Source organism: Xyrauchen texanus, chromosome 26 (genome assembly GCF_025860055.1).
Source record: "Xyrauchen texanus isolate HMW12.3.18 chromosome 26, RBS_HiC_50CHRs, whole genome shotgun sequence".
NCBI classification, from domain to species: domain Eukaryota; kingdom Metazoa; phylum Chordata; class Actinopteri; order Cypriniformes; family Catostomidae; genus Xyrauchen; species Xyrauchen texanus.
In genome coordinates, this window is record NC_068301.1 from 14,176,949 (window position 1) to 14,192,296 (window position 15,348).

The 15,348-nt window shown below is 38.5% G+C and overlaps 1 protein-coding gene across 2 annotated transcripts in view; it reads left to right on the forward strand.

The window, feature by feature from the left end:
- The first annotated feature begins 2,341 nt into the window (after positions 1-2,341).
- The window catches only part of angpt1 (angiopoietin 1), an 89,348-nt gene continuing 76,341 nt past the window's right edge, over positions 2,342-15,348 (forward strand). Inside the window, exon 1 of one of the 2 annotated variants that reach the window (XM_052093612.1) lies at positions 2,342-3,172. In XM_052093612.1, the coding sequence (XP_051949572.1) occupies positions 2,804-3,172 (369 nt within the window). In that variant the 5' untranslated portion in view covers positions 2,342-2,803. The remainder of the gene's footprint in view (positions 3,173-15,348) is intronic. The other variant, XM_052093613.1, reaches the window with a different exon arrangement.

The following is a 15,348-nucleotide window of genomic DNA, read 5'->3' on the forward strand; positions in this document are numbered from 1 at the left end:
TCCAGCCATACCACAACAATTTTATATTTTAATGTTAGCAATATACTTATATGTAGTATTTGCTGGAGAACATATATTTTTTCATTTAAATGCAAAAATTTGTTTACAAAAAAAAATATATATATGCATGGTTGGAAATTACTCCACTATGGCTCAACTTTATGACAACTATATTCATAAACTTTTGTTGAAAACTTTTCTTCATCTGCGTCATCACATTCTGGCCCCACCCTCCTACTTGCCACACTCACCCTCATGCCATCCCATATGTGAATGACTTTCTTTATTCTGCTGAACATAAACAAATATTGTTTTAAGGCTTTTTCACACATACACACACACACACACACACGTATATATATATACATATCCATACAATGCAAGTGAATGGTGACCAAAACTTTGAAGCTCCAAAAATGAAATAAATTTAGCATAAATTTTATCAATACAACTCAATGTGGTTTAATCAATCAACTAGTTGGCTTTGGGTGAGAATAGACCAGAAAACTGTACATCTTGCCATTACAGTCTCTTGGCAAGATCATGATTTCAAGCTCGATTACACTTCCTAGCACTTGATGAATGCACAGAGAGCTAGAAGGCACTATAGGAAGTGTAATCGAGCTTGAAGTCATGATCGCCAAGGAGACTGCTGTCAAGATGTACAGAGAAAAAGACTTACATTTTGGTCTGTTTAAAGCAGTCAGTGGAAAGGAGGATGCGAGAACTGGCTTGACGATATAAATAATATTTTTAACGATAAACTTAAAAGACACAAACACACACACATGACGGACATGTCTGTAAACAATCTCTCTCCCCGCACAATCCTCTACAGTCAGCCTTTATCCCTCTCGGAGGCTTGATTAACCTGATAAGGGACAGGGTGGGTAGAATCATGACCCGGCCCCGCCCTCCGCCCTGCCACAGTCTGTTCTCACCAAAACCAACTGGATCACTTCATAAGACACTGATTAAACCATTGGAGTAAGATGGATTATGTTTAAAGGAGGTGGTGAGAATCAGCTTGACGATATAAATTATAGTTTTAATGATAAACATAAACAAAAGACACAAACACACACATGACAGAGCAGGTGCCCGTAACCAATCTCTCTCTCTTGCACCACCATCTGCAGTTGGCCTTTATCCCTCTCGGAGGCTTAATTTGCCTGATACGGGACCGGGTGTGTATAATCATGACCCGGCCCCGCCCTCCGCCCTGTCACATTCATCCCTCATTCTCTCAGGCTGGGGATCCCCCGGCATGACGTACACCCCCCCTTTCCCTGGGGGAGGGCGTGCCCTAAGCCCCGTCTACCAGGAGGTCATTCCTGAATCTGGGAGGGGACAGGGTGAGGGAAACAAAAATAATTAAAATATGTGGGGGTACATGTGACAGTGTAGTCTTCGGCACCAGTGTAAAGGGAATTAAGGGAAAGGAGGAGGCGAGAACCGGCTTGACAAAATAAATAATAGTTTAATGAAAAACTTAAACAAAAGACACAAACACACACATGACGGAGCAGCTGCCCATAAACAATCTCCCTCTCTCACACCACCATACAATTACATACAACATACAATTATTGTTTGTTTTCAGCAGACGACAGAAAGTGATCACATCTTAGATGACATGAGGGTGAGTAAATTATGAGATAATTTTCATTTTTGGGTGAACAAACCCTTGAACCATGAATTGCTACTTGCTTGTCCATTAGGGGAAGCAAATGGTATTAGGGGAAGAGACATTCTAATTCTAGAGAGAATATGATTGGAAAAAAATCTGAGTAGTGCATGATGACTCAATCAGTATTTTTAGCTTGTATTCTTGGAAGAGGGAGACCATCCATTGTAAATGCATATATCTGGTAAAAGTGGGTTTTGTCAAGGTTTGGAGTATACTAGCATAGATCTCAAAGCTAATAGAGAGAGATTAAAAGCTGACAAACTTTGATTGAACTGTTTCTAATGTTCTTTGTTGGTGACCTCCTATAAGAAATTAAAATACAAATGCAGAGCCACAACTTGTTTAATGAGTATAAATAGATGAAATCGGAGATAATGAAAGTGGATAATAGTTAATGTATATGTGTGCACTTGTGTATTAACTGTGTGTATGTTGCTGAAGTTGCTGTATACAGGAGGCAGTGCTCCTTCTTAAATGCAGGGTCAGAAAGCTTGTAAAATGATCTCTTAGCACTGGGAACATCCTCTGTGCTGGGGTCTCGCTATGCTTCACTTTCCTTTTCTCTCTCTCTCTCTCACACACACACACACACACACATACACGCTCACACATGCATTCCTCTCCAGTCACTGTGGGGGCAGGCTCAGAGCATGCTAGAAGCCCAGAGCAAAGTCATTGAGTTGCTCTGTCACACACAGCAGGGAAAGCATAAAGAGAGAGAGAGAGTGCCAGGGGAGGTCTGACAACATGATGTAGACTACATCTTCATGGACGCTGTCTTGCTTTCTTCACAATCTCGACTGCACAGCTGTAATCTACATGCATGCTGTCCCAGCACAACCCACATGTGAAGTTTCTCAAGACTTCAGTTCTTCCCCAGAAGACCAACTTGATATTAAATCCTTTAAGACAGGAAGTGGTTGTAAGTGAGTGACAGGTTTTATAATGACCTCCAGACATTGTCTTCCACATCGGTCCAGTACGGACGCAATCATCATGTGCCCAGGGGCATCCGGGTATCTCGGTTCACATTGATTCCACCTGACTTTGGTAAACATCAAACGAACTTGACCTACAGCTTTGATATTCACGACCTTGCCCCCAGATCCTGCCATGTGGTGGGGTTGGTTTCTCTGCCACTGTCTGTCCCTGGCAGCGTTGCTGGTGGTAGCCGACTGTGGAGAGAGTGAGCAGAGAAGAGGAGCTGAAGAAGGAACAAGAAGCTCCACAACAAAGGCCAGTAGCAGTAGCAACAGTAGTCGGAAATATCACCGGATTCAACATGGACAGTGTAGCTACACTTTTATCCTCCCAGAGAGTGATGGGAGCGCTGGGACTTCTTGTCGAGAGTTTAAAGCGGGCACGGTGCATAATGCCAATGCACTTCAACGAGACGCACCTCCACCTGAAGCGGACTTCTCCAACCAGAAGATCCAACAGCTGGAGCATGTCATGGAGAACTATACACAGTGGTTACAAAAGGTAAGTCTCTGGTATAATTAAGCGATGTATAATTACAAAATTAAAAGTTTGTAATTTTATAAGCTGGAGGAGCACTGGGACAGCTGTTCCTCAAGTCGGTAGAGCGGCTGAGTGAAAAGATTAAAGGAAAGATTTTTAAAGTCTACGGAAGTTCAAATGCATGGTGTGTGAAACGTACGCACAGATGTTCATGTAAGAACTGTTTATACGACTTCACCTAAAAGCTTGCAGGCAACAAGATTTGCCGTGGTTGCTCTTTCAAAAATATTTGTTCTGTAAATATTTTGAATGACTATAGATTAATTCAAACATTTGAAATACAAGTAGACCACTTTACAAAGAGCTTTTGATAACTTGCTTGATATTATGTCTTGTGGAGGTGTTTAATTCATTCTGCAATTTCTGGGTGTTTATTTAGAAACGCACCTGCAACTTTAGTATCCAGAGTGCAAGCCTTATTATCAAAGGTTTCTTAAAGAATTTCTAAATAGAGATATGTTACCATATGTAAATAATCTTTATATGAAGAAAACACTTTAAAATTGCAAAAGAACTTCACAGTATGTTCTTTAGAATTGTTTGTGCAATCTTTGATATTAATAGATAATGCATTCTGGGGAAATCTGCACATTAATTGCTGACGGGAATTGACACTGTTCATGTTACTGAAAATTTTTTAACTAGTTGTTTAGGGAACAGTGAGATTTCTCAGATGTTTTGCAACTGTAATTCATAGCTGATATTCAGACATCAAAGTTTAAGTGTGTTTATGGTATTTGCTTGGACTGTTATGGTCAATCAATGAACATGTTACAAAAAGGCATAGTACAATATATACAATAACAGACCTGTCTTATTAAAAGCATTACCTTTCCCACTTTAGCTGTCAGAAACCTAATTTACATCTACAAGCATTGCTCTTTGTCCACACAACGAAACTGCTTAGCAGGGGTGTCTCACTCACGCAGTGTCTAGCTGATTTCGCAGATGTTCAGGTAGACTCCACACGTTGTGCAGATGTCAGTTTGTCAGTTACCCATATGGTCTTGTTTTAAGTTTTGTCTTAAAGATAATGTAGTCCTATATTGTATAGTACAGTGAGGACCACATCTGGGATTTCTTTTATCTTCTTCAACTGGAATGTTTTAATTAAACCTGTAAATAAACAATGTTTTTGGATTTTACAAAAATGTAAACTTAACTCCTAAGTTAACTTAACTACTGTAACTCCTTTGTACTAAATTTCAAATTGCCTCTTTTCCATTTAAGCACACAAGATGCTAATTATTGATGCTGAAATTAAATTGAGAGAACATGGATCAAGTTTAGCACATATTTGGGGAGTCCATGCCAGCTCTAGTGCATTGCTTTTATTAAAGAAAAAGGGGTGCGTACTAAACATAGAGATGTTTTGAAATTCATATACATTTTTTAATTCTTTGTGAAAACTTTTCAACAAATTTTAATGCAGATAATGTATATACTTTTTTTTTTTTTTTTTTACAATAGTGGTCTCAGAACTTTTATCCCACTATATACAATAAATATAGAGTACATCATATTTAAAAATTATTAAAATGGAAAATGTGTTAGGATAGGTGCCTGCATTCATAAGATACTTATAATTAAATTGTGCTTTAATTTTTTTTTTTTTATAATTGTACTTCTTTATAATTAAAATGTTTGTGCTGCATTTACACTGCTCAGTTACCAAGTAGTTAATGATAATTGCTTCTCAAACAGAAAAATCTATATGAACAACCAGAGAGTAAGCTAGTTTAACATCGACATTGCCACTTTAATTAGGCAAACAAACCATGCCTATCCAAAACACACTCTTATCAATATTTTGGTCTTGGTGGCTAGTCTAAAATTAATTAATGTTTTCATAAACATAACCTGAACAAATGCTTTTAGTGTATGATTGATTACATGCAAGTGTTAGAACTAATTGTCCTTAACAATGTTATTACCCATTAGCACAGATTTCTGAAACATTGTTTATAATTAAGGTACCCGTTAACATGACATTATATTGCACATATATTGTAAGTGTAATGCACACTGAATGTAAACTGAACTGTTTTGAAAGGTTGGTCCCATTGTGTAACCCATGTAAATGTTTCTTCTGGGTACTTTTTGTTAGGTAGAGCATGATATTTTTAAGAATATGTCATGATTGCAATGTGAGCAGAATGATAACTGATCTAAAGAAATGCATCCCACACACTGTTCTCTGCGTTTCCATTTTCTTATTCATTTAAAAAAAAAAAAAAAAAAACATCCCATTTAATTATTCTGACAGATATAAATCTAGTACTACTAACATTTGTATTTGTAGACACATGTATGATCCCCTTTCAGTGGAAATAAAACTCCTTTTTGGCTCCATTTTAAAAGTGTTACAATGTCGGCTCAAAAGGTATTATGGTGCAACAGTTAAAAACAAAGAACAAAAGAAATAAAAATCAAAATATGTAATGAACATTTACAAGAACATGTATACTATCTAAAGACATACTACATTTCAGTCTGCCAGAGCTCATAAAAAAGCAGTTTGGCAGTGCCTGCTGTCTGAATTCAACACCAATGAATAAGTGACTTATCATAAAATATACTGAAAGTAGGAGTGTAAACAAACTTCTAACATTAGTCATGCCACTATTCCTCCACACTAATACTGAAACAGAGACCTCGACCATTTTTCATATTAAAAGCCAAAAGAGAGAAATTATACCTGCACAGTTTTCATTTGACCAGACCATATTAATAGTTCATGACAAAGAATTTGTATTGTTTGGTAGCTCTACTTGAGTCAAGTCAGGTTTTTTTCGTATTTGAAATATAGCAGGACGAATAGCACAAAAAAACAAACCAAAAAAAGAGGCTTTAGAGGGATGAGCTATATCACACAGTCAGTACTGAGGTAGCTACTTTGAAACTAGCTTTCCAAGCTACAAGATAATCATAATTTAAAGTTAAATTTAAAGTTAAACTTTAAGCAACTCTTTTGAAAAGTTTAGAGAACGCGTTTGATTATGACTCACACTGCTGAAAGCTGTGTATGCCAGTAATAGGTTATCAAAAACAGTAATGCAGCATTTTGTCACATTACAATGCTACCCGCTGGAAAAAGTAGCTTATCTCTTGTCATGCTGAAAAATAATCAAAGGAATAGTTCAAGCAAACGTTTTAATTCTGTCATCATTTACTTGCCCTCATTTTGTTCCAAACCTGTAGACTCTTTCATCTGTGGAACACATAAGGAGATGTTAGCCTTTGTCACCATTCACTTTCATTCAAAAAGATGCCATGAAAGTGAATGGTGACTAACAACATTTAGCCTAACATCTCCTTTTGTGTTCTACTAAAAAAGTCATATCATTCGGAACAACAAGAGGGTGAGTAAATGATGACTGAATTTGCATTTCTGGGTGAACTATCCCTTTAAGTTTGTAGTGTTGCTTGTACACAGTTCTATTTCAGCCTAATTGGGCTAATTGAACATCAGGATGCAGTTAACATATTTCATTGGACAGATGATTAAGTATCTTTGACTGGTCTATCTGTCTTAATCAAGTGAGCTGTGACTGTGGAGTAATTCCTAATACCACTCAGGCCCTAGGCTGATGAAAGACTGGAGGTGCGGAAGGGTCTGTGTGGGATCGAGTCTGTCCAGGCGATACATTCACTGTGGAATTCTGCCATGCCGGGGGAAGAGCAAGCCCTGATAACATTCATGTCCAGTCAAAGGTGGCTTCTGTTTGTGCAGGGATTATTCCAGGAGCAGGCATGGTCCAAGAAAAGGAGACCGTTGTGGATTGACTGTGACCTTTTATCATTATTTACAGGAAACTGACCACTTATGATGTGGCTAGCTATTCTCAAATGTGGATTCTTTCTAAAAGGCCACTATCAAGAAATGGTTTACAGGTACATCCCATAAATGAAAATTGACGGTTTTTACATTCCCTCATAGTGTTCCAAACCTGTAGGTCATTTTTTTCTCCTGGAACACAAAAGGTGAGTTATTGAAAGAATGTCCTTACCACTCTTTCCAATGCTATAACTTTAAACAAGCTCCAAAATGATAAAAGCACAATAAAATTATCATAAAAGTTCAGTATCAGACTGAAAATAATTTGTTATTCACTGACCTCTAATGAGCTGTTAACTGCGGCAGATCATTGAGTCAGTAACTTGAACATTTAAGAACCATATTAGTTTGATTTGTGAACAAACCATTCAGACTAGTTTTATGAACAGGATCAATCAATTAATAGAATTAATAATAATAAAGATGTACCTCAAAAGATTAATTCGTTCATGTGTTCATCACACAAAATGATGCTTCTGTCATGTGACATGTGGAAGTTCTCAAGGGAGTAGAAGTGATAGATCTTCACACTCTTTGTGTTGAAAGAAAACTTTTTTCCGCACTTTAGATTTAAAAGCATCCATTCGAACCCTGGCCCTGTGAAATTATCATTATTCTGCTTTACCCTCAGCATGGTGGCTAGAGTAATGCAGAGAGGTTAATCCCAGAGATCAAAAGACAATCTCTGAGGGTATTCATGAAGACTGGACCATTGCACGGCCACACAGCATGTCTAAGAAGCCAAAGCAGGACTGAGCTATTTTAGTGGTGACTTCCTTCGTGTCAGAGTTTGTTTTTGCTGATAGAAGCCAAAACCCACAAACTGGATGAGGCAGAAAGAGCATACACTTAACGACTAAAAAGCTCTTCCTTCCTGTTTCATAGCTTTTACTTACCAGAACAGTGCCACGTTTATCTCTGTGTCACTAGTGCATTGGATGTGCAACATTCTACCATCACAGCATTCTATTCTCTTTGGACCCCAAAGCAATTTAAAGCTAAAGCTAAAGTGTGTAATGTGTGTGCCACTATGGCCACCAATTGGAATTACAAATATAAACATTGTTTTTAAACAACTTTTCAGAATACTCTCCTCATATGCCATTTATTGAACAAACAGATAGTCCCCCTTATGTCACTGGTATAGCCAATGTTGCTGTGTCATGCTATAAGAAAGAGTGCAGTGTTTTTGTAATGCAACAGAGACAGTGTTTACAGTTTTTGAGAAAATCTAATGACTTATAGCTGTCTCTGCATATAAAGGTGAGCTAGGGAAAACTATTTCAACATTTTACACTCTTCATCTATAATTGGCTGCAAAGAACTTTAAATAGGCACTTAATTTAGTGTCTGATTTAGAAATCTGACAAAACTGAATGAGTCGTCTGAAGTCAAACTGAACAGTTTTGTGAGAGGCACAGGCTGTAATTTAAGAAAACCATAGCCAGTGCTGAACATTTCCATGACTTTTCAGCAAAAAGCAGGGGGAGTTTATTTGGTTGTGATTTACTGTACCACTCTCTTTTTTAAGTAATTTTGCAGAAACTGTATGTCATCTTGGTCGTTAGTCTAAACTCTGGCATGTCTGTTTTATAACGGGCAACAAAAACTGCCAAAATCCATACCCTGTACACAAAGCCCAAATGAACAGGCAACTTTTAATGTCTTCCTAATTTTGTAAACAGACCTGAGCTCTCTCCAGTCTCATTGTGGGCAACATTAAGTATTTATGAGGTCATATTTCTATGTGTGACTTTGATGAATCATTCTCTGGTGCACACCGTGTTCAGGATTAATGTGGATTTAATTGCAAATTTATTTTTGTTAGGTGTTTTGGGCTTTTCTGTTTTCCCTGTTTTTGCAATAGTTTGCCAAGGATCAAAGACTAATGTGTCACAAAAAAAATAGGATATTCTGATATATCTTTAGGCATTCTATTTGCCCTGGAGTATTTTCATTTCTTAATTGTCAATCATGGCATTACATTTATCTCCTTCATTATGTTTCAAAAAAATATGGCAAAGCTAGCTGTTTCACGAACAGCTAAGCAATGGTTAGCAGATTAATATTAAATGGTTAGTTCACCCAAAAATTACAATTATCCCATAATTTACTCACTCTCAAGCCATCCTAGGTGTATATGACTTTCTTCTTTCAGCCAAACACAATCAGAGTTATATAAAAAAAAGTATGGTACCTTAGATTTTGAAGCCCAAAAAAGCACATCCATCCATCAAAAAAGTAATCCATACGGCTCCAGGGGGTTAATAAAGGCCTTCTGAAGGGAAGCTATGCATTTTTGTAAGAACAATATCCATATTTATAACTTTATAAACTATAACCACTGGCTTCCGGTAACGGCCGTCCGCGCATTCACAAGAGAGTCGAGTTCCGGCATATGATGTAGGCGTAGCGTAAGCTCCAGTGAGAAGTGACGAACAATGTTCAGAGAACATTGCTGCCCACTGTCACTCAACGCCACTGATAACAGCGCAACAAGCACTCATCATAACACAACAAATAGCTAACTCCAATGCAGGATCAACACTTATTAGAACACATATGAATGAAATGCAAGCTCTTGCTCAAGAACAGGAGATGCTTCTTTGGCATTAGAGACTTATCTGATGGGGAAAGAATTGGCAAAGAGAAATGTACCACCTGTCAGTGAAGACTATGTTTATATTTTGTTTTGTATTCTAGATAAGTTCTACCAACTTAAATTCATATCGAAGATCATTCTCTCTCAGTTAATGTGTTATGAGTGTTTTCTCTCCATTATTAGAACTAGAAAACCACAAACATCTGACACTTTTTAACCCAAGAGTAAAAAGGGACTCCATGGGGTGGGATTTCCTGCATCAGCCCTTATGTGCTTCTTCTCATTGTGGTCCCATGTGCGGATGCCTTTATAAAGATGTTGCTTTCAAAATGTCCTTGTCAGTCTGATTTAGCTGAACAAGCCTGTGAAGAACAATGTTTTGTTTTAGCTAGCGCTTTGGTGAACTTTTCCATGAATTCAAATCAAAACATAAAATTTGAGGATGCAAGTGAACTATAGACTTTTGGACCAAACTGCAAAGTTGTTGAACAAAGAGAGGCAGAGGAGTAATGAGTAATAATGTAACCCTCCCGGTGGGAAAACAAACGGGATTAGTCAAGAAAGAGCAGTAAATCAAAAATGTGTGTATATGAGTGTATCCTTTTGTGGGGCAATGGATTTGGATGGATTACATTTTCCTCCCTTCTTATCATTCTCACATTGCGGTTTTTGTAACACGTATGCTGTATCCTAGCCACAGGTCTTGTTTCTAACCAGATGCATCCCTGCCAGAACTCAGGGAGTAATTTAATTTGTCAGTTTTTTATCAGTTACTGATATTCTTAATGTTCTACACAGTGGGGTGAAAACTCATGTCATGTACACCATCGCAAATTTTACATTATGATCACCATTAAAGAGGGACGGGGGGGGTAGCAGACCCCCCAAAAGCAGTTTTAAAGGCTAACATCTTTCAGTTTTATCTAATTCAAGTTAAAATAAGTCTGCACAGATAAAGAGTATGATATCAACCATCAGACATTGGCAGGGAGCCAAAACATCTTTTACTACACTCCTCTTGAAACTCTGAGAGCTTGCATGAGGAGAGTGCATTACTGAGTGGAGTATTAGTGAATGGATCTCTAGCTTGTCTCTAGCTTATCTTCAGCACGTCAATGTTTTGACACCCGCGTGTCATGTACGGATGTGTTCCCTTTGCTCATCTGAGTGATACATGTACCAGCCACACTAATAGCTGTTAAAGAGCTTGTGGGTCTTTCAACTGAATGATGGGATGATCTTTTTTAGTCATTCTGTCCTATTTGTGTCATTTATGGGCTTGTCAATGGAAAGGCGTTTCTCTTTTCTTAGGGTTCTCCCTCTTTTTCTTACACCATCACACTTTCTTCCCTTCACTCTATTTTTGCATCCCTTTTTTCTCCCCTCCCTCTGCTTGGCTAAAAAACACAAAAGTGGCCTCTAAATTGTACAGTGTTCAATAATATGACAACAAAATGCCTCAAGCTGCCCATGCGTAGTTCAGAAAGGATCTTGAAGACAATTTTTTTTTTTCTGAGCTGTTATCCCTTGTTGTAGTTTTATCTAATATTTAATGTTATTTGGCCTTGATTTATGTATTATTTTACACTGTGAAAGTGCAGCAATGTGAATGCATGCACTGACTTAGACTCGTTATCGCTATGTCTTGTATAAGCATATATGTGGTATACAGAATGGATTTTGCTAAATTTTTACAAATATTATTTTAAATAGTTATTTTAAATAATATTGTTCCATTTGTTTAAAGCTGGAACCGCCAAAGTATAAAAATAAGTTTTGGGCTACATACAAGTAGAAGATTCAACAGGTTTTTCCAAACATTTCAGTAACCACAGAAATTAGATTTCATGTTGTTCATTGAAAATATTTGTTATTATCTCCAAATAAAGGCTCATGAACAGGAAGCATGTTTGCCTAAGGAGGTAACCGCAGTACAGATCTGATATCTGATACTAATCTATTATATGTATCTGTGACACCCGGTCCCTTATCAAGCTAATCAAGCCTCCTAGAGGGATAAAGGTCAACTGCGGACGGTGGTGCGAGAAAGAGAGAATGTTTACAGGCAGCGGACCGTCGTGTGTTTATGTTTGTGTCTTTTTAGTTCAGTTCACCATTAAACTATTATTTATATTGTCAAGCCGGTTCTCGCCCAATCCTTTCCATTGAACTGCTTTACAGTATCTTTTTGTCCAATCAATGGAGGATAGTAGTGCTTGGGATATCTGTTTGAAAATGGCCATTATTTTTGCAATTCTGTTTGGTGATGCTAGTGTCACAGAAATGTAATGATGCTAGCATATTGAAGCACTTAATGACAGCTGCTTACTACATTACAAAGAAATGCTGGATATGTTTTGTTTTGTCAGAATAGGGTCCTCTGTTTAGAATGCTTTTGTTTTTAGTTTTCTTTTAGCAAAATTTGCAAGAAATTTATTGAATTATCCTTTCTGCGAAAAGCAACACCATGAAACCTTTTTTTTGTTATATAATAAAAAAATGTTATTAATGAGAGAGTGCAAAAAAATCCATCTTCCAAACCATGTCTTTACCCAAATACACTTTGATAAACTTATACTGATGATTTATGTTTTAGAGCTGTCGGGATGGATTTTGCAGGAAATATGCATACATACGTCATTTGCCCGTGCTTGTTGACATCATATCTGTACACAGAGAAAATAAGCTCCGGCTACTGAATTGCATGTATGGTGTGGGAGTAGCCTGAAGCTGAATGTTTGTTGTCTCAACGAACGAGAATTATTGACCATGGATCATTGAAAATGTCAAACCTCTGGGGAATCACCGGTTGTAAAAACAAAGAAACCGCGAACAAAGCCTACAAGCAAAAAGGGAAAGCGTCCACAATATAACCCGAATCAACATCGGCTTGGCTTTTCAGGGGTGGTGACAACTCCCAGATGTCCTATATCAATGTGTACACCGGTGCCTCAAACCACATTCATCCGTGCAGAGGAGCAGAGCCGAAGCACAACTTGCGTCATTACCAAAACAACGTAAGATATGTAAGATACATGCAGTTTTATTTTTTAACCGCTAGAGGGCCAAAAGTTACAGAGTAGCTATAAACTTAAATTCAGCATGTTCTCCGTTTTATTAGCTCAGATATTTCCATACTCACAAATGACAGAAGTGGATTATCTGCAGGGTTGTCTTGCGATTATCTAGCATGTTTGGAATTGAAAGCAGACAACCAGACAAGTTTAGAATGTCAAATTTGCCCAGATACCTTGGCAAGCATAAAAAGCCTCAAAGAACTGCCAGTACATTTGTTAAAATGTTCTGTTTTCTTAATGTTTACCATGTAATGAATTGAAATGCATAAATTGAAAAATACATAAAGTATGAACACAGGAAATATATAATTTATAGGCCATACACATCATGCCAAGCTTAACAAGGCAGATACAACAGATTGCTCTGACATCAAATTGAACCCAACGGGACCAGTTCTGCTGTATGCTTTGGTGATGTCTGTTTTCAGCGTGGCTTTAAGGATCAAGACTGACTCGCCATGGCAACAGGGATGCATGCCTCACTCTTGCCCACTGTTTGGAATAAGGCAATTAGGGCCCCTCGGCCAAGTTTTGATGTAAGAGACTGTTGTTCTAGCTGAGAAGAGTTCAGACTACATGCAAATGGGCCATGCCATATAGACCTTTACTTAAGTGCTTGCAGTTGAAATCCCTTCATATGGTTAAATGAAATCAATTAACAGTGGTTGACCAAAAGACAACCCAAACATGCTAATTCTGTTATTATTTTTTCACCCTAATGAGGTGTTTGTCAAATGCACTGTATGCAGCAATTTATATCAGCATGGATATCCTTGAAAGGAAATTATTCTTTGGGAAGGTTCCTCCCAAAATAGAACCTGGAATAGACACCTCTCTCAAAACATTTTTGAGATAATATTCCTCAATGTCCCTATGTGATTCCTTACTGGGTAGAAAGCAACCAAGGGGATTACCAGGCCATTTTGAGTCACATTCCTCTTGTGATCTATCGTGGTAGAAAAGTTCCCATGTTCTGAGTTCTGCTGTTTGGCTGGTGTAGGCCAGATGATTCAGCTTGTTTTGTTTGTTATGTCCTTCCATATTCTCAAATCTCATGCAAATGCTGACATTTCCTCTCCCATACATTCAGATACACTTAATTAATCAGAGAAATTTCCAGGAAATAAGAGTAAAATGCATAGACAAAAAAACTAAAATAAATAATGATATGATTTGGGTCTTGTAACTGGAGGATTTGAGCAAATATACAGTCACACACAATCTCATTTGGAAAATATTTATAATCTGTCAACGTGATTTCACATGAGAGATGCAGAGGAAACATGGTTTCAGATTTACACAACATTTCTTCCTGAGCGTTTGTGTACCATTGCCTTTTAGAAGTGTTTTCAGGTCAGCAAACTGATAAGCACTGACAACTAAAATTAAAAAGATTTAGCTATTTTAAAGCTGGTTAACTGTTTCTTCAACTATGGGCATTTTTGGCCCTGTGGACTTAAAATGTGATGATTTGGAAATTATGCACATTAATAATATACTGTGATGTATTTTAAAATGGCATACAGTGTTTATTATAATGGGGCATAGGTTTTGCAACTCAGTTCTCAGTGCTCACTACTCATGAGTACTTTTAAATGAGCTACTCTTTTACTCTTACTTGAATAGTTTTTAGGACAGGTACTTTTACTCCACTATCACTACATTTTTTGGGAAGTAACAGTACTTCTACTTGAGTATGTATATCTTTCCACTCCTGCACATCACATAGCTCATATTTCATCTCAAGCATTTACTGTTCACCTCCTCTTTTTTTCTCCTTGTTAATCAAGTGCATTAAAAAAAATATGACTCCCCCGGCACACTTGCTTGCTTCCGTCCGAGCTCTCCTTTGAGCCCCAAGAATTGGATTACGTTTTCGCTGCTGCATCGGAGAGCATCACAGCAGCGTCTGATGCTGATGACTCATCTGGGCTGCCACCTTTGGGTCTGCTTGCCCAGTCAGAGCCTGATGCACAGATGTCCACTATCGGTTCCTCGGGCCAGGGCGCCGCTAATAGCCACGCCACCCCCCAGTACCTTTCTTCCTGGAAGTGCATGACGAGCCGACGTGTTCGTGGAGGGCACCTTTTACTGCCCGGAACCATCCTCCTCGCTCATCCGCTCTCAGTACCCAGGACAGTGGGGCGGTCCACGGATACATGGAGGTCCCTCAGGTGGACAGGCCGGTTGCGATCCACTTGTGTCCTGAGAACACCGCCACCTGGCAGGACTGCCTGGTATTCCACTCCAAGGCCTGTAGGACAAGGTCGTCACTGACTGCGAAAGCCTAGAGTGCCACTGGAGATGCCATGGCTCTCCTGCAAGTTCACCAAGCTAAGGCACTTAAAGATCTGCACCTGGGAAGTCCTGATCCCGATGTGCTGCAGGAAAGGCACCCTGCCTCCAACCTCACTCTCAGAAGGTCACAGCTCAAGCACTCAGGTGGGCGATGGCCACCCTCTTGGTCCAGAGACGCCATTTGTGGCTGAATTTGGTCGAGATGCGCGACATTGACAAGGCACGTTTTCTCGATGCCCCCGTCTCCCTGTTCAGTCTCTTCGGCGACACGTTGTTGAATTCGCCCAGCAATTTTCAGTGGTGAAGAGGCAGCCAGAAGCTA